The 25,385-nt window shown below is 40.1% G+C and overlaps 1 protein-coding gene and 1 pseudogene across 1 annotated transcript in view; one reads left to right on the top strand and one right to left on the bottom strand.

Moving 5' to 3' along the window:
• Positions 1-3,273: 3,273 nt before the first annotated feature.
• Positions 3,274-25,385, top strand: part of MSL2 (MSL complex subunit 2) — a 33,871-nt gene continuing 11,759 nt past the window's right edge. The window contains exon 1 of the mRNA XM_055321553.1: positions 3,274-4,159. Coding sequence (XP_055177528.1) covers positions 4,018-4,159 — 142 coding nt within the window. The 5' untranslated portion in view covers positions 3,274-4,017. The remainder of the gene's footprint in view (positions 4,160-25,385) is intronic.
• Positions 12,023-12,485, bottom strand: LOC129507231 (ubiquitin-conjugating enzyme E2 L3-like; annotated as a pseudogene).

Genomic DNA, 25,385 nt, shown 5'->3' with positions numbered 1-25,385 from the left:
GTGTCTCTCCCTAAGGAAAAGCAAACCCTTGTCCATGCTTGTTTTTGTACCATACACTGTACTGGGGATTTTTCTTATATTATTGCATTTCTAACAATTCATCATTGTTTTAATAATTACTAACTACTTATTATACGTCAAGCCTTATGCTAGACAATGGTGATAAAAGTCAAAGAGGGAGAAACTCTGACCTTCTAGCAGTTGTAGTGTGACAGGGAGAAGGCAGGGCTACATCAACAACTGCCACGTAGTTTCATAAGTGCAATGAAAGAAGCAAGCAGTTGCCAATCTGGGAAGACAGAAAAGGGGAGCTTTAACTCAAAATGGGAAGGAAATACAGACAATAAAGAGGAAACAAGTGTTTGTTGTTTGTCTGAAATGAAAATTTAACTGGGCACTGAGAGGAGCCTGAGGAGACATGACTAAATGTAATGTGATCTCCTGGATGGGATCCTAGATCAGTAAAGGGACGTTAGGGAAAAAAATGAAGAAATATAAATAAAACATGGATTTTACTTAATAATATTGTATTACTATTGGTTAACTAATTGTAACAAACCTACTACACTAATGTAAGATGTTAATAATAGGGGAAATGGAAAATTTAAGACTATCTGTACTATTTGTGCAATAATTCCAAAAATTCAAAACTGTTCTCAAATAAAAAGCTCATTAAAAATTTTTAACTGGCATCTTGTATTTTTGTTAGATCTGGCAACCGTAACCCTTTTACTTCCAAATATTAATTGAACATAAATTATGAAGAAATTACGTAAAGTTGATAGCTTGAGATTTGAAGTTATATATTTCTCCTAAATATTTGATCTAAGCACTTTATTTTCCATAAACAGTTCATTTGTTTTCTTTTGAGGCAAGCCTCCAGCAACCAAATAGTTATTACAGGCAATATACTTCAATGTGGAGATGCTTTGCTTCTAAATGCCATAAACTTATCATCAGTTGCAAGCAATTTCCGAGGCTAAAAAAAACTGGTTTAAGTCTCTTTCTCTCACACAGACCATCAATAAAATTAGTCTTGATTTAGGTTGTACACATCTCAAGTGATCAAAAAAAAAAAAAAATCCGGTTATGAGAAAATCAGCAAGGTTAAGGCCCTGAAAGTAATCACTTGCCTTGGGCGACTGCTAATTTTTGTTGCCTGAATGGAAAACAGAACTGATTATTTTACTCTTCTGTGTTGCTCTCCTGGAGGAAAAAAACCTGTGGTTTGTGGAAGGAGAACTTAAAGAGTCTGGAATAAAAACAGAAGTGTATAATATAACTTTTATTTGAAGGTGAGCTCAAGAAATACCACTTTTCAAACAAACGACCTAGGGAAGATGGGGGTTCTATAATCTGAGAATACGTGTCATTTTCCAGATACAAGACGGCGAAATACTTTGCACAGCTTTCTCTAATTTCTGCTTTGCTGTCTGAAAAAATTAGGAAGTTAGATTCTTATTGCTTAATACCTAAGTGCTGATAATAGCCCTTGTAAAGAAAATAAACCTGTCATCAAATGGCACTAGAAATCGTATCAGAAGCTACTGGGTTCCCTGGTTACCTAACTTCTGAGTCCCTAAAACTAACTGTATTTGTGCCCCAAAAGATATACGTGTCATAAATTCCATTTTGCAAACACGTGTAGATCATTTATTTCGAGAGAGAGAGAGAGAGAGAAAAAAACGATGCTGAAGAGCTTTGGTGTATTCAGAGACCAAGATGGTTCCTAACGCTGCCTCTATTTGTGCTACTCAAAAAAGTTCTGTACTTTCAGAGACAAGGGGGAATCATACGTTAAGTGAGGCTTTTGTTTATTTATATCTCACTTTCCCTGGTCTCCTGCAAACGCAGGAGGCGAAACGCTTGTTGAAAAATGGGGACAGTCTTCCAAGCACGAGGTCGGGGAGGTCCCGGTCGGCGGCCCCGAAGGCCGCGGGAAGAGCCCGGCTGTGACGGGCCGGACGGGGGAGGCGGGTCGGGGCCCCAGCGCCTCCAGACGGCCGCCGGGGCCCCAGCGAGCCCAGGCTGCCGCCGGCGCTGGCCGCGACCCTAACCGAGCGGACGTGGCCCGCACGCAGGCTGGGCGCGCGGCCACGCCGCCTGCAGCCGGCCTTCCGGGCTCCGGGAGTGCGAGCAGCCCACGGCAGCGCCCTTCCCGGGCTCGGAGAGCTGCGTTCCAGGAGAAAGGCCGCGAGGGCGGGGCTTGGGGCGGTGCGGGCTGCGGGGCGATTTCCTCACACCGTGGTCAGCCGGGCGCGGAGAGGCCGCCAGGGCGGAGCGCCTCAGCGTTGGCGGGGACCGAGGAAGCGGTGTAGTGCGAGCGGCTTAAAGCCCACAGCGTGGAAGGATGGGTCAACTAACGAACGTTTCACCACAGCCCACACGCCCAGGAGGCAATTGGAGAGCGCACGGGGGAGGGGCAGAGAGAACAGGCAGCCTGCAGAGCGCATGCTCGGTTCCAAGAGCCGTAAGTGGAGGGCCAGGCATGCGCAGTGAGGCCAGGGTGGGTTGGCAGCAGGGAGGGGCCGGCGTGAGCGGGAGGCTGTGTTTATCCGGTTTTCTGGGTGGGCGGTCAAGGCGCACGCGTAAGGGCGAAAGGCGGCGGGCTGGATAGTGGAATGCGCATGCGCGGAGCGAGCCGGTAGCTCCGGGAGGGCGTGGAGGGGGCTCTTAGAGGAGAAGCAGGGGAAAAGGGAAGCGAAGGGAAAGGAAAGGGCGGGGGGAGGGGTGAGAGTGTGCTCTGCGCATGCGCGCGGGCGCTAGCGACGACGGCGGCGGGGGAGTCTCGGGGATGACAGTGGCTTTGCCCGTTGGGGTAACGGTCGTCGTCGCCGGCAGGGCCTGAGGCGCCGGACAGTCCGCGGGATTCATTAAGGCCGCAGCAGCCCGGGCCCTACCGAGTTAGAGAGGCGCGTGGAGTCAGGGTGAGGGCGGCGAGGCACGGGGGGGAGGGGCCTGCGACGGGGCCTTGCTGTGTGCTCTGGGCGGCGGCGGCGGGGCCTGGCTGCGCGAGCGCTCGCCTCCGCTGCGGCCGGGCGGGAGCCGTGGGCGGCGGCGGCCGCCGTGCTTGGCGGAGGAAGTCTCGGTGTGTGCGGCGCGGAGAAGATGGCCGGGCAGTGAGGGGGCGGCGCTTGCGCCTGGTGACCTCGGAGTGAGCGACTGAGGAGCGAGGGGCGCCGCGGCGGCCCGGCCGGGCCTGCTCCCCGCCCCCTCCCGCCGCCGCCGCCGCCGCCGCCGCCGGCCCGCGCACTTCCTCCCCGGCCCTCCCCTAGCGGGTGGGGGACTCTCCTGCCGGTTTCGCCACCTCAGGGAGCAGCGGGCTTGTAACCGCCGGGGCGGAGAGCCAGGCGCAGTCCGGGTCCCGCGTCCGATATGGAGGGAGCGGCGGCGGCCTCCGCTAGCCGCGACTGCAACGTTCGCCGCCGCCGCGGCTTGGTGCACTAGATTGAGGAAGCCGACGCCCGAGCTGCCCTCCTCGTCGTCGCCGCTACCTCTGCGCCGGGCGCTGTGATGGAGTAAGGGCCCTGCAGCCCGTGAGAAGCGTGCCCGCCCCTCGGACCGGGCCGGGGCCTGCTCCCGCGCCCGCCCAGCTCGCCCTGAGGAGGTGCCTCCGCGTCCGGAGATGCAGCGAAGGCCGCCTGCCGAGCCGCGGGGCTAGACTGAGCGCCGAGTCCCCGGCCCGAGCGCCGAAGCCGCCGCGTCCTTCGCCCCGAGGCTGCCTGGGACAAACTCGAACGCTGGTTTCTCTTTCTCTCTCTCTCTCTGTCTCTCTCTCTTTTTTTTTTTTTTTTTGTCTGCAAGTCTCAGGGACGGAGGAGGGGCGCAAAGGCCCCATGTGTGGGAGGATTGCTTCAGCTCCACAAACTTGCACGGATTTTGGTTACTACTTTGGCCAGTGGTTCTTCTCTGCTTTCCTCCGAATTGTTGCAAATTCGCCATTGTTCCCTGGCTGCTTACAAAGTTGGATCCGGAATTTCTTTTCAACCGGGAGCCAACGGTGTCGAGGTGTCTGCAATGAACCCCGTGAATGCTACTGCTCTCTACATTTCCGCGAGCCGCCTAGTGCTCAACTACGACCCCGGAGACCCCAAGGCGTTTACAGAGATTAACAGGCTCTTGCCTTACTTCCGACAGTCCCTCTCTTGCTGTGTTTGCGGTGAGACGCTTTTTATTGTTCCCTTTCAATGCTTGTTTTAAAAGTAGGCATTGGTCACAGGAATGGTTTGGCGGCGTGGTAGTTTGTGTTAAGCTTTTGTTATTTGTGCATTAGCATACGGTCATTAGTTTTAAGACTCATCAAAGGACTTTTGCCCAGCGTTTCAGAAAGACAGCCCTTCTAAACCGTTTTGTACGGCGGCCTTAACGTTCAGAACTGTTTAGTTCGCCTCGGGTCAGTTGCTTGCTGTTCCTATTGATGGTTTTATAAATGAGGTGAAGTATGCTTGTATATTGCCTTTTTTTTCCCCCCCAAACCTTTGCAAGAGCTGACAACACTTACGTTGTTAAACGTGGTTAAGCCTGGTTAAAAAATGTACATGTGGCGTGTTTGCATTTCCCCAAACTGGTGTTATGTGTGGGTGGTGGTATAGTCTGATGAACCCACAGCTTGTGAACTCGGTGCAAAACTTTTCTCCGTGTTCTTCAACAAATGCTTTGACAGTTTGACGGTAAACAGTGAGCCCAGGAAGACTGATGGTACTGTTTTTTAGTTGGTGGGATTTTTGCAGGATTGTTCCTTATTTTCTGGTTTTAATATGTTGTGGCCTGGTAGACTGTTATTTTAGGTGGTGGTTGTCTCCCCGCCCCCGAATATTTTGTGCAGGGTAGGGTACTTTCAAGTTATTTTTGAGAGGTGAGGTTATGCTAAATTCTCTAATCGAAGTGTCTCAAAAGTGCTAATTTGAATTAACTATGCACCAATAATAGTTTTTCAAAAAACGTGGACATTAGTACAAAGGAAATGGCAACTGTCAAAAAGCAGTAGTGTACTCCATTTCATATTCTCCAAATTTTGAGGTCTTGTGATCCACTTGTTTAGTCAGAACTTAAAAAATTCAGTCATTTCAGGCTTATCTTCGATAAAAGAAATTTTATGGCTGTAGTGGCTGTAGCAGGATATGGTATTCATTTGAGAATCTTGCATCATTTTCTGAATACAGCTTTGGGGCAGGGCACTGACGGGGGGGGGGGGGGTGGGGGGGGGTGGGGGGTGGGGGGGGTGCAGAGGAGGTGGAGATTGTGTTTTTTTGCATACCAGGTACTTAATCCCATAAACATTTAAGTAACTGTTAGAATGTGATTAAGTGCTAGTGTGACTGGTAACAAACACTTAACACATTTATAGGGAAGCATTTGCCCTGGGCAAATCACCACTGCCCTGGGCTTCAGTTTCTTAATATGAGATGAGAGCTTTGGGCTAGATTCCAAGTTTCCTTTCACCTTAAATTTTACAAATACGAATTTGCTTGGTTTCAGGGTACTCCCCCACCCCACTTCCAGTTTTTATGGGGTGCTGCTTTTTATGTTCTAACAGCTTTTGATGGTTTTGGACCGAGGAGATAGAGCTGCTATAACTTCATTTTCTACAAACCTTCCTTTTGGGGAGATTGCTACTCTTGCGATGTATGGGAAAGAGGGCGTAGGGCATCCCATCCTAGCCTGCTGGAACAGCAGTAGTGAGTGATGTCATCATCCAGGTTAACACTCAAAGATCCTGGTAGGTTTCCTTTTTACTAGGGGGATGGAACTTAAACTAAGAGTGAAATGGTAGTTTTGAATCTTGTAGATGCTTGGAATTTTAAGTTCTTGTCAATGGGTTCAGGATAGTTATGGTCTAATTGAACACTTTCCCAAATTCTAACCTAGATTTTAAAAATGAAAAAAAATTTTTTTAAAAATTTTATTTATTTGAGACAGAGGGAGAGGCAGGCTCCTTGCAGGGAGCCTGATGTGGGACTCAATCCCAGGACTCCAGGATCATGCCCCAGGCCGAAGGCAGATGCTCAACGGCTGAGCCACCCAGGCGACCCTAAAAAATGAAATTAAAGCTACATTTTTAAAAAAAAAGTCCAATTGTAGCTTTTTTTTAAAGCCAGTCTTGGCAACACAAGGGGAATTTTTCTGACAGTGAGGCTCTGCCATTTTTCCTTCTTGTTCAAGCTACTCCATCCTGTGAAAAAGATTTGTGGGTTTTACTTTTTCCCTAATTAAAATTGAGTAGCTGGCATAAAATGTCAGGATGTAGGTTCAGGCCTACCCTCTCTGACTCCCCATCTCTTCGTACATACTCTGTGGTTATCAGGAGATGGGGAAAAAATTAGCAATTTGAATTCAGATCCAGCATTTAATCATCTTTGTATCAGGTGTTGCCTACACTTTTTTTTTTTTTAGCAGAAAAGCATAAATACATTCAAGTTAATAGAGCATGTACAACCTTACTTCATGAAGATAATAAACATGTAAAGTTTAATTTTACCTTGGTGCTGTAAATAGGGAGTTTATTTCATCAGTCCCTTCGAAGTCTGACCCAATCCTAACCTTTTCAGCCTTACATTTAACTGCTCTCTTATGTAATTTTGTGCTTTAGCTGGGTCGATGTTTTTGCCTTTTCAAACGTACATGCCCCACGTCTCCTCTTTTCCCCACCTTAATTCTCTGAAGTCTCTTCTGTCTAAAAATACTTCTTTTCTCTTACGGTGTAACTCAATTTCCTCCCTCAGTGAATTCTTCCTTGCTCACTGCAGCAAAAAGTTTCGTTTGTCCTTTGAACCTCTGTAACCCTTTGTTCCAGTCATAGGCACTTACAGCTCTTTGGGTGCAGCTTTTATATCTAAGTCTTCTGATATCTTAGGGAAAAATACTATTTTGGGGGTACATTTTTGTGTGCCTCTTGCCTCATCCACTATCTCCTCCTATTCAGTCACTTGCATGTTGGTATTTATGACAGACTCGGAGGAAGTATTCAAGGAGACTCCTACAAACTTTGCAGTTAGGTTCAAATCTTGGCTCTTCCAGTTACTGTGTTGGCAAGTTGCTTTAACTTTTTGGCTCAGTTTCCTTTACCTACAAAAGGAGATAACTATACTTTCAAGTTTGTTTCTTCAAATTTGCATTATATGTGGGTTTATTTTTAAGTGGGGGGAAAACCTGTTGAACTCATGAGATCAAGTTGCATAGACTTGTCTGGCACATATTAAAATGTATCTGACACTTAGTATATGCTTAGTATCCCACCTTTGTACAGAAGTAGAGAAAGGAGGAGGTGAGGGAAGAGACTGTACTGTCAGGTCAATTATTGTCGAACCTAGATTATTCACTGGAACTACAGGTTTTGTATCATGGTTCTTTGAAATGTTAATTAGCTGATTATCACTGTTTATTTTTCAGTTCCTTTGTATATTTAAACTGTCTGAAATTTCTAGTGAATGGGACAGTGGTGCTCCAGAGAATTACTGTACTTTCTAGGTCACAGGAACAGTGACCAAAACAGTATTAACTGTGGGTACTATTTTTGTGTCCTTTCTTTCCCCTTGTTCTAAATGTTGGACTTGCATTATCATTTATCTGAAAATAGAATTTCTTTTGCTAGCGTTATGAGATTTGATAAATTCTGCCCTAGGGATTTTAAGTTTTTCACTAAATTTACAAGTCCTCAAATGATACAGGTGTGGTATATAGAGTCAAATCCTGTTAGAGCTGGAAGGACACTTAAGTGGAAAAAAAATTAGTCTTTGGGATATTTGGAGTCCTGTAAATCTGTCATGTTTGAATCTCTACTTAGGCACATGGGGATTTTCTTGATGTTTGAATTAGAAACCAGGTAGTTTTGACTTTGGATTTATTGAATTGTGAAACCTTTTGGACATCCAGTTTCTCACTTATAAAATGGGAAGGGATGCAGATTAATGTTTCCCACTGACATAGGGTTACATAGACTGATCAGGGTTTTGTTTTGAATATTAAGGACTTAACAAAACCTTGTCATCTTTTTTTTAATGTTGGTATTCTTGTTTTCCACTAAAAAGGAGGTAATTTCCTGAGGATGAGAGCTTTGCTTTTCTTATTCACTATTATGTCCTTTCACTTGAGAGTTACTGGCTCAAGTATTTGTTGAATGGATGAAATTAGTATTAAAAAGAAAGTTTCAAAGTAGAAATGTGTTCTCAGAGTAAAGCATATGTCTTAACATTAAATAGATTTAGCTCTGTGAAAAATTAGTTTTCATTTTCCATTGTTTGTGGACCCACCTTGGAATTATTAGAGTATATGATCTCAAGAATCTTCTCCATTTATAGAATTCTGATTCTCTTTTAGGAGAAATACTTTTGAGCAAACATTTTATAATTAGTAAGAATCTTCTACAGTGAGATGTGAACATATAGTTTGGAGTGATTTATTTTAAACTACTTATCTTTTATTTTTTAAACTACTTTTAGATGGAAGCTAAATTAAAAGGCCATTTGAACTTTTTAAAAAAGGTTTTATTTATTAGACCGTGCAAGAGAGCGAGGAGGGGCGGCTGGTGGGGGGGGATGGATGGTCAGAGGGAGAGGGAGAAGCTGACTTTACTGAGCTGGGAGCCTGCCTTGGGGCTGGATCCCTGGACCCTAATCATGACCTAAACCAAAAGGTAAACACTTAGCCGACTGAGCCACTCTGGCACCCTTAAAAGGCCATTTGAATAATTGTACATAAACGTTATATTAATGTTTTATATTTACATTTTTTCCAAGTGTTCATTGATACTTAACTAATTTATTTGTACTTAAAATCACTGTAATTAAAAATTTTCATTTCAGCAAACACATAAAATTCATCATCATCATCTTTAAAGTGTACAAGTCTATAATGTTAAGTATATTTACATTATTATGAAACCAATTTTCAGAACTTTTTCACCTTGCAAATCTGAAACTCTGTATCCATCAACCAACTACCCTTCTCTGTTAGCCTCTGATAACCACTATTCTACTTTCTGTCTGAATTTGACTATTCTAGGTACTTCATATAAGTGGAATCATACAGTATTTGTTTTTCTGTGATTGGCTTATTAATTTATTTATTAAAGATTTTATTCATTCATTCATGAGAGAGAGAGAGAGAGGGGCAGAGACTCAGGCAGAGGGAGAAGCAGGCTCCATGCAGGGAGCGTGACATGGGACTCGATCCCGGGACCCCAGGATCATGCCCTGGGCCAAAGGCAGGTGCCAAACCGCTGAGCCACCTAGGGATCCCCCGGCTTATTTAATTTAGCATACTGTCCTGAAGGTTAATCCATGTTCTAGCATATGTAAGGGTTTCCTTTCTTTTTATGGCTGAGTAATATTACATTGTATGTGTGTATCGTTTATCCATTCATCATTTAATGGACTTTTGGGTTGTTTCCACCTTTTGACTTTTTTTGACTATGCTGCTGTGAACATGAATGTGCAAATAACTGTAAAGACCCTGCTTTCAGTTCTTTTGGGTCTATACCCAGAAATGGGATTGTTGAATTGTGTATGGTATGGAAATTTTTAATTGTTTTGAGGAACCTCTTTACTGTTTTCTAGTATTTTACAATCCACCATTTTACAATCCCACTAATAGAACAAGAGTTCTAATTTCTCCACGTCCTAGGTAACACTTTCTTTTTAAAATAGTAGCCATTCTAATGGGCAGGAGGTGATGTCTGTGGTTGTGATTTGCATTTCTTTTTTTTTTTTCCAATTTCTTTAATTAGTGATGTCGATTATCTTTATATGCTTCTTAGCCATTTGTGTTACCGTTTTTGGAGAATCTCTATCATTTTTCATCTCAAATTTACTCATCTTTACTAATCACTTGTTCTAAGTGCTAGACTAGAAAGATGAGTAAGACACATGGTCATTACCCATATGTTCTTCAGTGTTTGGAGAAGAAAGATAAATCAGCAATTATTTGGGAAGTGCTGTATTAGAAAATCTCAAGCATTGTAATAGAACACTTGTAAGTTTATTGCTTGTGTAAGAGTTTCAGAAATTAACCACAAATGAGTTTTCCTCTCTATATAATTTGCTTTTGAATAGCTGTTTAGAGCAAAGTTTAAGCAAACCTGATTGGTATTAAGCAGAGTTTGGTTTACCGGTTTTTTTCTTGGGGCTTAAGTTCATTTATTCTCTCTGGGAAGAATTCTTCAGGGAGCATTTATTTGGTAAGCTGGTAAGGAAGAACAATATTTAGTAATTTAGTAATTTGTTTTGGCAGATGACACCTTCATCCCAGATATATTTATTTAACTGATTTCCTAATAAAAATCTTGCTACAGTTTTCCCTTTTAATATTCTAAAAATTAGTTCATTTTTTCATTCCTCGTTAGGTATGCTTATGCAAAGTGAAATTGCCTTAGGGAGAGGGCTTCCAAAGTATATTATTATAGATGCTGAAAGAGATAAAAGAGGTTTGATCCACAGTTAGTTGTCATTATGATATAACCATCTGAAAAGTTAATGATACTAGTTAAAATAATGGTTCAGGGGGCACCTGGGTGTTTCAATTTAAGTGGCTGACTCTTGGTTTCAGCTCAGGTCATGATCTCACAGTCTTGGAATCGAGCACCATATTGGGCTCTGTGGGGAATCTGCTTGAGGATCCTCCTCCCCACCTGCTGTGCACTCAAGCTGGCTGCGCCCCCCCCCCCTCCGCCAACGCTCTCTCTCTTTAATTAAAAAAAATAGTAATGGTTCAAGACAAGAAGTACAGTACTGTAGGGCAGTACTGTAGGGCAGCCCTGGTGGCGCAGCCGTTTAGCGCCGCCTGCAGCCTGGGGTGTGATCCTGGAGACCCAGGATCAAGTCCCACGTCGGGCTTTCTGCATGGAGCCTGCTTCTCCCTCTGCCTGTGTCTCTACCTCTCTCTCTCTCTGTGTGTCTCTATGAATAAATAAACAAAATCTTAAAAAAAAATACAGTACTGTAGAATTAGGAGAAATTGCTTCAGTCTGGTGAGATCTAGGAGTTATGGGGCTTGAGATGGGCCAAGGAGAATGGTATAGTGGACATTTTCAGCAAGGTTGAAGGGAGAGAACAGTTGGCTGCAGAAAATCAAGTTTATGTGTTGTGAAGAGTGCTTATAGGAGATCCCTTACTGTATAAGTTGAGTCTCAGTCTTTTGTGTGGTGAGCCTTGATGCTGGGCTAAGTGATTTGACATTTATCTGTAGAACTGTGTGTGTGTGTTTTTTTTCTTTTCCTGAAATATGCTCTGTGGGACATTTAAATCAAAATCACCTAAAGGGCTCATTCAAATTCAAATTCCCAGTTATCATCTCAGACAGACTGAATTGGAATATCTGTGAGCAGATTCCTGTCATCTGCATTTTATTCCCCCATCTTGATATGGGGCTGGGAGTTTGCAAATCAGAGTTGTAAGCATTTGAGAAACAGCATTGTAAGAAAGTGATTGTGATTGAAATTGTGTTTTCTGTTTTAGGAAAGATTATTTTGGGGGTAGAATGTGGGATTGGTTATTAAAATATGGTGAAATTCAATTAGGAAGTATAACAGATATCTATATCCATATTAGAAAGAAACCTGAATAGTGGTGGAAGTGGAAAGGAAACAACCTAAGATAATATGAAGGGAGAATTTTGTCTTTCTTATGGTTATCATAACATTTTAACTCTCTGAAATATACTGTATTATACTTTGTTATGGTTAGGCATATTTTACCACAAATAGATTAAATGAGGCATTTCCCACTCTTAAATTTACAAACGCATTCAGCACATTGCTTTCACATATACCTGATAAAATGTACTGAATTTTATTTTTATTTTTTTAGTTTTTTAGAACATCTTAAATTTTTAATCTTTCTTTACAGGTTACTACCCAGACCACTTTTGATTAAGAAAACTATACAAAGTTAGTAACTGCCACAAGCAAACAAACGCCAGGCGGCAGCATGTATCAGTTTTCCACAGAGTCCTGCATGGGGGGGGGGGGGAGGGAGGTCTGAATGCGCTGCTTGGGGTCTCTGTTCACGCTCGCTGGTGGTGGCAGAGTTTACTCCACAGGTCGCTTCTCCCCGTATTTCTTTGTAAATTCTTCAGCGTTCTTAGAGAATTTTTTACGGTTCTTAAGAGTATTCTTCAGCTAGGTCAGACCGAAGTGGGTGCTCGGGCTGGGGGTTGTTCACCAGTGCTATGAGGGACTGGATTACTTGGTTGGTTTTGGTTGCTGGCTTCCAGTTTTCAGCACTAATTACTGGCAGACAGACCTGTCCCTTTTCATCGATGTTCGGGTGATGTTTGTTTTAAATGTGATCTTCGGTGGTTTGAATGGGTACTCTGCTGGAAAGTTGATTTCGATTCTGAAGGCCCCTTTATCACATGGAGGGTTGTCAGGAACAATAAGCCCTTGCCAAGTCAATAAATTAGCTTCATCAACCTGGCTGGATGTTACAGAAGTTTTTCCTTCCATATTTGCGGATTTCTTCAAGCTCCTTCAGCCTTCTGCTGGCCACCATCTTGGAATTGGTGCTGCTGCTGTCTGTACTGAATTTTATTGAAGAACTGACAAAACCTGGGAGTTTAATGAAGATGCTTGGAAAATATTGAAGGAGTCAGAAGTAACTTAGTTACAATCAGAAGTGAAGTCAGTAAGGGTGTTGAGTTTGGAAGGACATGAAGTATTTAGATAGGCTGGTTTGAAGTAATTTGAGGACAGTTCAGTTAAAATCTTCTTCAGAGATTTAGCAATTTGGTAGTGGATTTTGAGAGCGGTCAAGTGCTTTAGAGAGGTTGCAGGTAAGATTGGAATTAGAGGTGGATCAGGTGTGGGCCTGAGAAGAATGAGACAATGTTGAATAATGTGATGGTCCCTGGGGTTATGAAGAAATACTGGAAATTAGGAAATGATAAACATATACCCTATTTATAATGTTTTTATTTTATGCTCTTCCCTGGAAACTCTGATTTTAAAATAATTTTATATACTATTTGATATAGTAAAACATAACATGTGTTTTGAACCTTGGGGTTGTGGTTTTCATTCTCAGATTAACTGTATAACATCCAGTCCTCCTTTCTTAGTAGTAGTTCTTGTTTTCTTTGTGCATGCATAGCATACCTTCAGGAATTGGCTAGTATCTTCTTATATTGGCTTCTCTCAGAGTCTACTTGGCTACTTTTATGTATGATTAATTTGAGTTTTTGTGAGTTTTGATGTGCTTTCTGTATTTTAAAAAGTGGTATTTCAAAATCTTATTCTAATGTCTTGTATTTTTCCCTGGGTCCAACAGTGACCTTTGACTTTTTACCATTTAGTTTCTGTTACAATGACTTTCTCTTTTATAGATTTTTTTTGTTGTTGAATTAAAAATTTTTTAAAAAAGATTTTATTTATTTACTAATGAGAGACCCAGAAAGAGAGGCAGAGAGAGAAGCAGGCTCCAGGTAGGGAGCCCGATGCAGTACTCTATCCTGGGACTCCAGAATCACACCCTGAGCTGATGGCAGACGCTCAACTGTTGAGCCACCCAGGTGTCCCAGGAAATTTATTTAGATAAATTTTCACCTTTATTGCCATATATCTGGTCATTTTTCTTACCTTTTTTCTTGCTCTGACTCAGTTCATAATATTTTAGCAGAATTATTTTCATTCATTGCTTTTCTCTTCCAGAAACTTTTAATCTTTGTAGAGTTAAAACATTTGGTTTTCTCAAGTTGTTTTCATCTAGTTTTCTAGCTAGTGTATTTTGTTTGCTGACTATAGTTGTCCATTTTCTTTTTTGTTACAACCTGTAGAAAATGTGCCTGTAAAATGCTCTCTGGTCTCAAATTTGGAAATACATTTTCAGGCAAAGTTGAGTAGTTTTGAAATTCTTTATGTAACAGAGGCATACCTAAAGTGGGGATGGGTGATCCAGTGTATAACCTAAGAACTTTTTTGAACTTCTGTCAGTCATGCTAAATGTTATTCCTTTTGAAGTTTAAATACCGACCTGATGTTCTGAAATTTGGGACTCTGGTCAGATGTAATATAGGAATCTAGGATTAGAAAGGAGCATTCTATTCTAATTCAAGCACCCTTGGCTTTCTGAATACCCTCTACAGTTAATTGGTTGGTTGGCTGGCCTGTGACTGAACATATTCAGGATATGACATAGGAAGTTCTATCCATCAGAAGCTGGGGTTGTTTCAGGTATCCCTTTATGGTATCATTGAGCTTGCCAGGTCAGTTTTTACATAGGTCTTACAAGGAAGATGTTACTAGGTTATTCTTCATGATGAGAATTTCTAGAGCTTTATGGAGAAAGGATTGCATATCATACAGCCATTTCTTCACATCAGATAATCTTTTCTGTAATAGTCTTGAAAGTTCATCCAAGCATTTTCTAGAAAATTTCTAGGATAGAGAAGCTAGTAAGTTAAATTCTACTCTACAAAATAACCATATCATTGACAGCTTTTTAAAAAGTTTTCTTTATAGAAGGTTCTTTGTTCCATTTCGCCCAAGTCTCTGTAATTGCCTCCCACTGATTTTTTTTTTTTTTTTTTTTTTGTGGTTGTTTTCTGGAACAATTCAGGAAGCCTTTGATAAAGTTTTAACCTTCAACTGTTGGAAAGCAGTTTTCATGTCTTTCCTGATAATATAAGCATCACTAAGTTACCTGTGCTGGAAACATCTTGGTATCAGTTTCTTCTAAAAATGTGGACTTTTGTGTCCATGCCCACAACATTTTGGATGTGGTTATCTACTTTCACCATTTGGACAAATTATTTTATTTCTTTGTTTCATTTGTCAGATGAAGTTGTTGGACCAGAGCAGATACTTGGTTGTGAATTTGGCTTCCAGACACTTTTTTTTGCTTGGTTAAAAATTTAATGTGTTGGTGGTCAGTGTTTTAAAATACGGAGTTCACGTAAAAACCCAAATTTTAGGTGCCGCCTGGAAAATTGTAAGACCTGGCAACAGTGGATCTATGTTCCCTGTGGCATGGCATCACTGGCTGTAGCTGATAGGAGGTTTGTCTTGGGGGTGGAGTTATGTCCTTTCCAGATTACCCTTGGTCCCACATAACCTTTGTCACATTTACTTTTTTTTAAAACTTTGCATGCTTGTCTCTGTAGGCATTTGGATCTGTAATCCTTAGAAATGGAGAATTTTGTGAGGTTTCTTGTGCCCTAGATACTGTCTTGAGCCATAGCATTCGAACGTTGTTGGGATCTTTAATTGTTTTGTAAAACCTTACCTAGGCAGAATCAAGATTGCTTTTATCTATTCAGTCACAACATTCATTGGTTCACAGTATTTCTGGTCAATTACAACATTTTCACAAGTTGGTTGATGTGTTACCCAAATCTTCTCTATTCTTACTGGTTTTCTATTTTGTCAGGTTTTGAGAAGTGTTGAAATCTCTATATGGATTTGTCAGTTTGTCTTTGGAGTTTTATCAGTTTCTGCTTCCTGTGTTTTGAAGCTGTCTTATTAGGTGCCGGTTAAAATAAGTTTAGCTTTTAATGTTCTGCTCTACTACTTCTGTCTTCTGTCACTTCCAGGTTTGCTGTTCATTGATTTTTCTGCTCATTATGGGTCATATTTTCCTGCTTTTTTGCATGCCTAGTAAATTTTGATTCAAAGCCAGATAGCATAAGTTTCACCTTATTAATATTTTACCTTGTTGATGGATATTTTTGAACTGTAAGTATTTGTTCTTGGGATGAGGTTAAATTACTTGGATAGAGTTTGATCCTTTTGAGGCTTGTTTTTAAGTTTTTGTTAGGTGGGACTAGTGCTGCCTTTAGGGACTAATTTTTTGATACTACTAGGGCAGGAACTTTCTGATTACTCTGATTCATCCTTTGTGAGTTCCGAGTTTTCTTACTCTGGTGGGAATAAATGCTGCTTCTGAGTTATAGGGATTGTTCTCTCTGCTTCTTTCTGGGGGTTCTTTCTCCAGCCTGAGGTAGTTTCCTCTTACACATGTGCTAATTATTACTCTGTGAGAGACCTTGTATGACTCTCAACTATAGAGAATTGAGAGTTACTAGAATGGAGGTTGGTGGGAGCATGGTTAAATAGGTGATGGGGATTAAGGAGGGCACTTGTGATGTATGGAAGTGTTGAATCACTCACTATATTGTATACCTGAAACTAGTATTATACTGTATGTTAACTGGAATTTAAATTAAAAAAGAGAGAGAGACAGAGAAACCTATAAATCTCTAGTGCTCTTTCCCGGTGCAGCTGTCTCATCTCTAGTACTTTCTGGAGAAGTCAAGCTGTCTTGGCCTCCCAGCTCTGTCTTCTCAACTCAAGGAGACCCCTAGTCTTTGTGTGGGTTTTTCATCCTTGCTTTGTGGCCTGAAAATTTTCCAGGCAGTAAGCTGGGGCTGCTGAGCTTGTTTGTTCCCTCTCTCACTGATAACTGTTCTATGCTGTCTGTTGCCCAGTATCTGAAAACCATTGTTATGTCTGGTTTTCTAGTTATTTCAGGTAGAAGAGTCACATCTATTTATTTCGTCTGGAAAGAGGTTATATTCTAACTCTGTTGTCACATAGAGCAGCCACTACTGTGACATGTAAATTTTAAATATAGTTGATGCAGTTCTTTACTACTAACCTGAAGTGCTCAGTAGCTACACTGGGTGATGGTTACCTTATCGGATTTTGCAGATATAAAACATTTCCCATGATTGCATTAAAGTTCTACTGAACAGCTATAATAATAAAAGAATATAGATTTGTTTAGAAAGCTGTGGTAACTTTGAAAGGTGCCTTCAGTGTTTTCATCTCAAGTTTTGATTTTAAAACCTTGAGATGAATGGGGTTGTGAACAAATCACTGGAGCTCACTATATTTGTATAGAAGTTTCCTCAGCTCTGTTAGTGAATTGAGTTCAACATGTTCCACAATGTTCATATATTAAAAGGTGATACTTAAGAGAGAAAAAGTGTTTTTTTCTAAAGATTTTATTTATTCATGAGAGACACAGAGAAAGGCAGAGACATAGGCAGAGGGAGAAGTGGCTCCCTGTGGGGAGCCCTATGAGGGACTCCATCCTAGGACCCCGGGATCACACCCTGAGCCAAAGGCAGACGCTCAGTAATTGAGCTACCCAAGTGCTCAAAAGAAAAAGTATTTTAACTATTTTTATTCCTTTAAAACAAGGCAGTTTGAGGAGATGTCAGATGAGTATTAGACCAAACAGTGGTACCATAACAAGTTAATGATTCTGTGGAATTATCTGCTGTGAGGATTTTAAATTGTCTTATTTCTTAGTCCTATTATTCTGTTAACTCTTAGTCATATTTTTCTCAGTTCTTTTAATTCTTCCTATGTCCATTTGGCGGGCCATTGGTTAGGGCCGAGAAACATTAAGAAAATTAAGTTGGTTTTGAAATCCTAGGTAAGGAGGAGCATAAAGATATTAATGATTCTAAATATTTGGTTCATGATTTCTGTTAATTCTGAATTGTCTGTGTTCTCATATCCTGCATATAATATAAACAAGGTGTTGGTAATTCTTCAAAAAGCAATGTTAAAAAGAGAAAATGTAGTAATATGAATTATGGCCTTTTATTTTTAGAGAACAAAGATTACTTACTCTTGCAATGTGTCATTTGAAGTGTTTAGCAAGTACCAATCTGAAGTCCCGGATCCCGGGATCACGCCCTGAGCCAAAGGTAGACACTCAACTGCTGAGCTACCCAGGTGTCCCCCAAAATGCATTTTTAAACATAATTTAAATAAGATAAGATTTAGTTCTTGTTAGTTAGAAGTCAGAAATTGTAGGTTTTATTAAAATGAATTTTATAGTAAAATCTTTAATAAAATGCTGATTAAATTTTTCTTAAAATTATTTTGTAACATTTCCCACTTAAATGATTAGAAAAAAATAACCAGGGGATCCCTGGGTGGCGCAGCGGTTTGGCGCCTGCCTTTGGCCCAGGGCGCGATCCTGGAGACCCGGGATCGAATCCCACGTCGGGCTCCCGGTGCATGGAGCCTGCTTATCCCTCTGCCTGTGTCTCTGCCTCTCTCTCTCTCTCTCTCTCTCTCTCTGTGACTATCATAAATAAAAAAAAATTAAAAAAAAAAAAAGAAAAAAATAACCAGGAGTTTTTGTTACTGTGAAAGATGGCATCAAGGCAAAAAAGGTGAAAGTTCCTAATTCTGTTTGTGCATCAGAATTACTTGAGAAGGTTTTTTAAAAATGTACATTCCTAGGCAGTTTCTCCAGAAATTCTGGAGTATGCCACATAGGTAATTTAATATCAACCCTGGGATGACAGTAGGGCTGTCTTGGAATTCTCCTCGTGTCAGGTTAATAGGTGCGCTTTAAGAAAAGAACATGGGGATCCCTGGGTGGCGCAGCGGTTTAGCGCCTGCCTTTGGCCCAGGGCGCGAACCTGGAGACCCGGGATCGAATCCCACGTCGGGCTCCCGGTGCATGGAGCCTGCTTCTCCCTCTGCCTGTGTCTCTGCCTCTCTCTCTCATTCTGTGTGACTATCATAAATAAATAAAAATTAAAAAAAAAAAAAAGAAAAGAACGTGTGCTTATAAACGTAAGCAATGCCTTAAATTTCTTGACAATATTCAGTTTTAAGACATTAATGTATTTTGGGATGACTCTCCAAGAGAATATGAAGACAAACCTGTTTATGCCTTCTGGTTCAATGGAACACTAGCTTGGGAAATTTGGAACTGAATTTATATTGATTAATTTGATTAATGTTTGGTTCAACTTAATTGTGACTAACTGACCAGCTTGTATTATCTTATTGGTAATAATTTAATAAGAGTCCAGTATTGCTTTGCTAACATATGGAAATAATGGAATATTACAAAAGTGCTCTGTAACCACAAGACACTATAAAAGTCTCCCCTAAGTAATTATTAAGATAAATGACGTCTGATCTTCTCTTTTAATTCTTACTAGAATATGAAATGAGGTATGACTTGAGTTTATGACTGTGTTGTGGTTCTGAGTGGTTATACATCATCCATGTAATAATCTATGGTGTGTTTGTTTTTTTTTTAGTTTGTGATAGTTGTTGACTGGTGAAGCTTTACCTTGTATAAACTATGACATCACCAAGAGCATCGGGAAGTGTTTTTCATAGTTTTAGGTTAACCAAAGACATAAAAGTTAAAGAAACTGAAGTTTAACCACTCAGATGTTTGGTAAACAGCTTGGCTTGGGTAACATTCATACTTTGAAAATTGCAGTGTTTAACTGTTAATTTTCATTTCACAGCAAACTAGTTGTATTCCTTTATCCAAACTGGAAACATAGATTTTGTGTTTTTTCACTCCACCATTTCCCTGGCATGCGTGTTTAGCTGTCACTGGTATCATTGTGGTAGTACTTAGCTACTTAAAGTGATGTAATTGATATAATGAATTTTATAATGATTATTTGGTCAAGTGGCCAAGATACTCCACCCTGTATCATCATTTTTAGTGACTTAGGGCATATCTGTCATATTTCTTTCCTAATTTTTAATTAAAATGCCTATTTTTCTGTCATACTAGGGAGCTAATGATGGTCTAGACATGGTATTTAAATACCGAGAGAACTAATCATTTCTTTGAAACCTTAGTTTGTCATTTGAACCTCTTGATATTTTGAGGCATGTATTTGCTTTTTGGTTTACTACTAAAATAAATGTGTGGAAGCTTAAGGGAACATATTTAAGCAATGTTCAATCAAAAATTTAAAGACCTGGATTAGGAATCCCTACTAAGAGGAAAATGGTCCTGTCTTCTTAGGAGATTTGTTCTCTGATCTCAAATTCATTTCTCTTTGACTTGAGCTCATTATTCTTTATAGTAGCACTCATGCTTATGAATTTTACCTAATGGAAAGATTTTTAGGAGGTTTAGACTTCAACATATGTCTGCAAAAACTAAATTTGGCACAGGTTTTTTTTTTTGCAAGACTACAAACAGGCTTTATGAAGAACAGTTGTAGTTATCCCAAACAGTTAATTCACTTGTGCTCATTTGCTAAGTTAATAAATATGATCTTTTTGTGGTGGTGTCATTTTTGTTAACTGAATTCAGAGAATTATTTTGTTGTATGTATACCTAGGAGATGTCTTACTCGCTATTGTTTGAAAACATTTTACATCTTAAATTTCAGGGTATAATTTTGGTGCTGTATTTCAAAGATGTAAAAAAGGTCTGAGAATCATTTTTTTGAATGGGAGTGGCAGGCCCTAGCACAGTGCTTGGAATATAGCTGGGCCTTAGAAATTATATGCTTAAATGATTGAGGAAAGAGAAATGTTTTAAGTGAAGGTAGCCTAAAAAATTAACTTTTCATTTGGAAAAGGTGGAGAATGGAGATATTTAAGATATTTAGATCAGTGGGTTGAATACAGAAGGATTATTGTTAATGCCCTATGTCAGACTTTTGACACCCGTAGTAGTATGTTCTCCCACTCTATGTGTGCCTTGATTTTGCGTTTGGAGACTGAATCTGGGCTGAATTATCTCATCCTCCTCATAGGAATTTAATATATACGTTTTACTTATTTTGTACATCTACATTATATGTATTCACACATTTAATATATAGACAGAATCTTAAAGTTTCTAATGCTGTACATTCTTAGACTGGTATGTAGGCTGAGCTTTTCTGTTGGAATCTCTTTACAGAGAAGATACTACAGTGCTTTGTATAGCATATGTGGTGTTCACTAGGAACATTTAAGATTAACATTAGAAATTGAAGTTGGTGTATAGAGAATCCAACGGGGGCTCTTGCAGGTCCAGTTTCTGTGCGGTAAGGATTTCCTGATCCTCACCAAACTATTGTTGAGCATCCATCCTTTCCTTTGACTTTTCCTGGCTCCCTTCTCTCACTGTTCATTATTGCCAGTACCCATTCATGTTTCTTCTTTCTCCCAAAAGGTTGAACATTTTATGGTTAATTATTGATTCTGCTGTGGCCCAACTTCAGTGATCATTCTTTTTGATAAAGGAAATTAAAATTAAAATTCTTTTGATAAAGAAGGAAATTAAAATTGTCACTGTGGGGCTTTGGGCGGCTCAGTGATTGAGCGTCTGTCTCTGGCTCAGGGCATGATCCTAGGGTCCTGGGATTGAGTCCTGCATCATGACTAGGCCTATGTCTCTACCTCTTTCTCTGTCTCTCATGAATAAATAAATAAAAATCCTAAAATAAAATGGTCTCTGTGGATGCTGTGGATTTAATAGCAGATTAGGGATGGTGCTGGATAAGTAGAAGGAACTCTAGGTTGGGAATACCGTAGATTCTGCTTCTATTCCTTATTGCCATTAACAAGCTATGTAATCTTAGGAAAGTCAGTCTTGGTTAAAATGGAACAAGGTGATTTCTAAGGTCACTCTGAACTTTAATGTGCTTTTTATGATTCATTCATTGTACATTTATTAGATACTTGCTTACTTGCCGACACTCTTTAAAAATAGATAAACAAGTTTCTGGCCTTGAGTAAGTGAGACTCTGAATGGTGACAGTATAATATGGTAAGTGCTATAACAGGAGAATGTGCTAAGTGCTTTTTGAACTAACTGCAGCGTAGGAATTAAGGAAGGCTTCCTCTGGGAGGTCCTATTTGAGTTGATTCTCAGGGTTCTTCAAGGAAGAATTAAAGAATATTCTTCAAGGAAGGGAGGAGGACATTCTAAGGAAGACCAATCACAGAGAAATGAGTAAGTGTTGCATGTTTTGGAATGGCCAGTGGTAGGTGGAGTTTTATGGAATGGAATGTAGTATGGAGAAAGCTTAATGGTATGAATTTTGGATTAGGGGCAGATTCTGAAAGGTCTTATGTGTCATTCCAAAGACTTTGGATTTAAAGGCTGCTTGAAGATGTGTTTTTTGTTTTTTTTTTGGGGGGGGGCAGTTTTTATGGCTTTATGATGGGTTTTGAAAAGAAGAAAGACATCAGAGTTGTGTTTTAGAAAGATTACTTGGACGGTGGACTGATTGGAGCAGGTGAAGTCGAGGTAGGAAGATAAGTTGCAGTATTCAGGGTGAGAAATGATGAGTCAAGTAAGGCAGTAGTCATAGGAATAAAACTTGAAGGGTATACTTGGAAGACTTAGAGGCTATATGCAGTGAGACCCTGGAGACTGGATTTGGAATACTTGTGAAGAGCCTAGATCGTTATCAAGCTTATCTGGTTTGATTTCTGGGTGAATAATGTTGTCAGCGTTCAAGAGAATAAGGGAGACAGGAGGAGGACCAGGTTTTTAGGGTAGGGGTTTAGGGAAAGTATGTTAATATTTGCTCATGTTAAGTTTGAGTTGTCTGTGGGTGATTGGGAGGCATGAGATTCCTAATAGGCAGTTAGATATGTGGGTCTGGGCTCAGCAGAGAAGTTTTGAGCTGGAGGTAAAGATTCAGAAGTCACCAGTTTATAAATGGTAATTGAACCAGCTTTATGCACAGATCACACTGGAAGGAATGTGTGGAGCAGTTTTTAACTTGGGGTGTCATCTCTTTTTCAAAAAGGTTCGTGATCCCCATGAGATTCTATGCAACAGCTTGTGTCTTTGCATATGTGTATAATCAGATTCTTGAAGGGGTTTGTGAGCTAAGATTACTATGGAATACTAGGATGGAGTAAGAAGAAGGATAGACCTTAATACAGAAACATTGGGGAATACTGAAATTAAGGAGAGGACAGAAAAAGAGGATATAAAAGAAGTGTAGGAGACTGTGTTAGGGCACAAGGGAGGAACTTTTTAAGGAAGAATGATCAACTAGAATGCCCATTGGTTTGGGATTAGCAATTTTTACCTTCTGTTAGAAGACTGAATCTAGGGAAATACTTTAGTATATGAATAACTGGGAGGAAATTGCTGTAGCGAAGGAAGCATTGAAGGTAGAAATGAGAGGGTATGAATGTAGTCAGGTGGGTAACTGAAGAAGGGAGGGTTGTTGGAGCCAGAGGCAGTAGAGGAGGGAAGGTTTATCTTGGAGGAAAGAAGAAAAGGGTATATAAATTGTGTGTGTGTTGGGGGGGATGGGAGGTGGGGGAAGAGAGAATATTTAAATATGTAAAGCCTCTGGTAATTTGAAAACAGGAAAATACGAGGGGAAGTGGAAACACGAAAGGATTTGTTGGATTTTATTTAGTAACATAGAAAATTTCAATATGCAAAACAGAACTCTAATAATACCTATCACCCCAACAATAAATGATCTCTAGCTGTAAAACTTTTGATGCACTCTGTATAAATCTTGCCGTAAAATCTTAGAGTCATCAAATTTTAGAGCTGGAAAGAACCTTAGATATTTAGTCACTTTATAGCTTTAAGAAATGGAGGGCCAAGTCACTCTTAATGGAACATCATTATTATTTATTACATTTTTTTACTCAAAATTGATGAGATTTGGACAGTTACAGAAATAACCAATTATCGTGGATGCCATGTCTGCATTACCCAAATCTCCACTTCAGGATTTAAGGACTTCATTCTCTTAATTCCTGGGAGTGTTGCTGGGGCTATCAGACCTCCTTGGGAATTGCCCTTGGCTTGAAGGGAGCCAAGCCAAGCCCATTCACAACTCCTTTTCGGGAGTAGCCTGTGTCTAAAGACTAGTCCATTAAAGACCTGGATCCCTTGCCCCAACATAGGACATCCCTGAAGCGCCATCCTAGTTCACAGCTTCATTAACAAATTGGAGTGGGATCATCTGAGGCCTTTGTTATGATTGCATCTCAGCCTAACTTGTTCTTCCTCCATTCCTTCCTTTATCTGCTAGTGATAGTCCTGAGTGCCCCAGGTAAATTTACAGGAGACCAGGCTCTCAAGAGTTTGAGTGCTGGGGAACATGACTTGCAAAACGGATGAACTTTAAAATTTCTTTTGATTTATAGCAGATTTGCTAAACTTAAAAGGATTAGCATCTGCCCATTTTTCATGTTTCTGAGAAATACCCAGGTTGAAAGATAGAATCATGTAATAATATGATAAAAAGAAATTTAATTTTATAGTGCCAAACATAAAAAAGTTCATCATTAGGATATACTTTTGGATAGAACAAAAAGAGGAATGAATACCTTCTTTCATGTTGAACAATCTTGGCATTTAATTAGCTTCCTTCTCTCTATCCCCCACCCCATCATTCATTGTTAATTTCTGCTGTCTTGTTTTTATTGCCTTTTGTAAATTAAAAGTTGACCCCCCATTCAAGGTCAGACTTTGTTTTCATTGATTGTTTTTCTTGAGACTATTTAAAATATGGCCACATTTTTTTTTTTTCTTTTTTGGGTCATGCTGTAGAGAATGGAAACCTATAAAGTATGTTTGAAAAAAATATGGTTAGACTGAGTCTTTATACAGAAGTCTTGCCCTCATAGTTCAGGAAAGTTGTGCCTCGCAGAATCCAAGACTGCATTCCTAAACAAAATATTTGATTTTCTGTCTGCAACATTTGAGAGTGGCTTTCCAAGATGAAGTGTGTCACCTGTCGTCATTCAGTCAAACGTTTTGTCATTGCTATAAGTTACCATCCTGTCATGGATCCAAGAGCTTTAGAGCAATGTGATTTGGCTGGCAACAGAATTCTTACTACTTTTAATAAAGCTTCCCTCCCCCTCTTTGTCAATATTTCTTTCTGTATATATGACTGTAGACATACTTAAGGTGGTCAGTGAAGTTATCTGGGCCATTTGGAAAGGAATAGCTGATGAAAAGTACGTTACCACATTCAAAAGTGATTGCTTGAGGAAAGGGCTTTATTTACGGTTAGTAACATAGGTGAACCTAGAAAACTTGTTACTTAAGAACTCTACTTTTTTTGGAGTATTTTAAGATAACCAGTTTCTTAAGTTTCTTTACTTTAGTAATGATTTTTAGAAATCATCATGGAATATAATTCCATTTTAGCAAGTTAAAGTGTTGCCATTTATTCTTTTCCTCCCTTTGCCTTAGAACTTCAGTAATGAATTTCTGATAGCTTTTTATTTTCTAATTAGTTTTGATATGGATCTATTTGTTGGGAAGCAAATTTAGTTTGTTGTGGAAACATTTAATGAATTAGCATATAAGAATGTGTCTTTTATGATATCTGCTTTGTTTTGTGTTGCTGGCATTATTAGCAAAAGCAGAAAACTGCTTCCTGTCTTTTGTAGGATACCACATCACATCTGATGGATTCTGAGAGATTATTATAAAGGTTGATGTTTCGCCCTCTTTCTAGGTATTTTTCCATATATCTGTGTATGTATTATAACTAAGTCTGGTAAAATTTGTGTCTCCTTGTGGATTCCTTGAGTGTTTAATAAGAATGCTTCTTGGAGAAACAGCATGATGGTTTTAATCATTAACCATGGCCTACCTTTGTGCATTTTTTACTTTCTGTTAGTAGTATTTTGGGATGTTGTTCATGTGAGTCTTGGCTGATTTTTCCTGATCCTC

Source organism: Nyctereutes procyonoides, unplaced genomic scaffold (genome assembly GCF_905146905.1).
Source record: "Nyctereutes procyonoides isolate TBG_1078 unplaced genomic scaffold, NYPRO_anot_genome, whole genome shotgun sequence".
Taxonomy (NCBI): Eukaryota; Metazoa; Chordata; class Mammalia; order Carnivora; family Canidae; genus Nyctereutes; species Nyctereutes procyonoides.
This window is presented reverse-complemented; position numbering and strand designations above follow the sequence as displayed.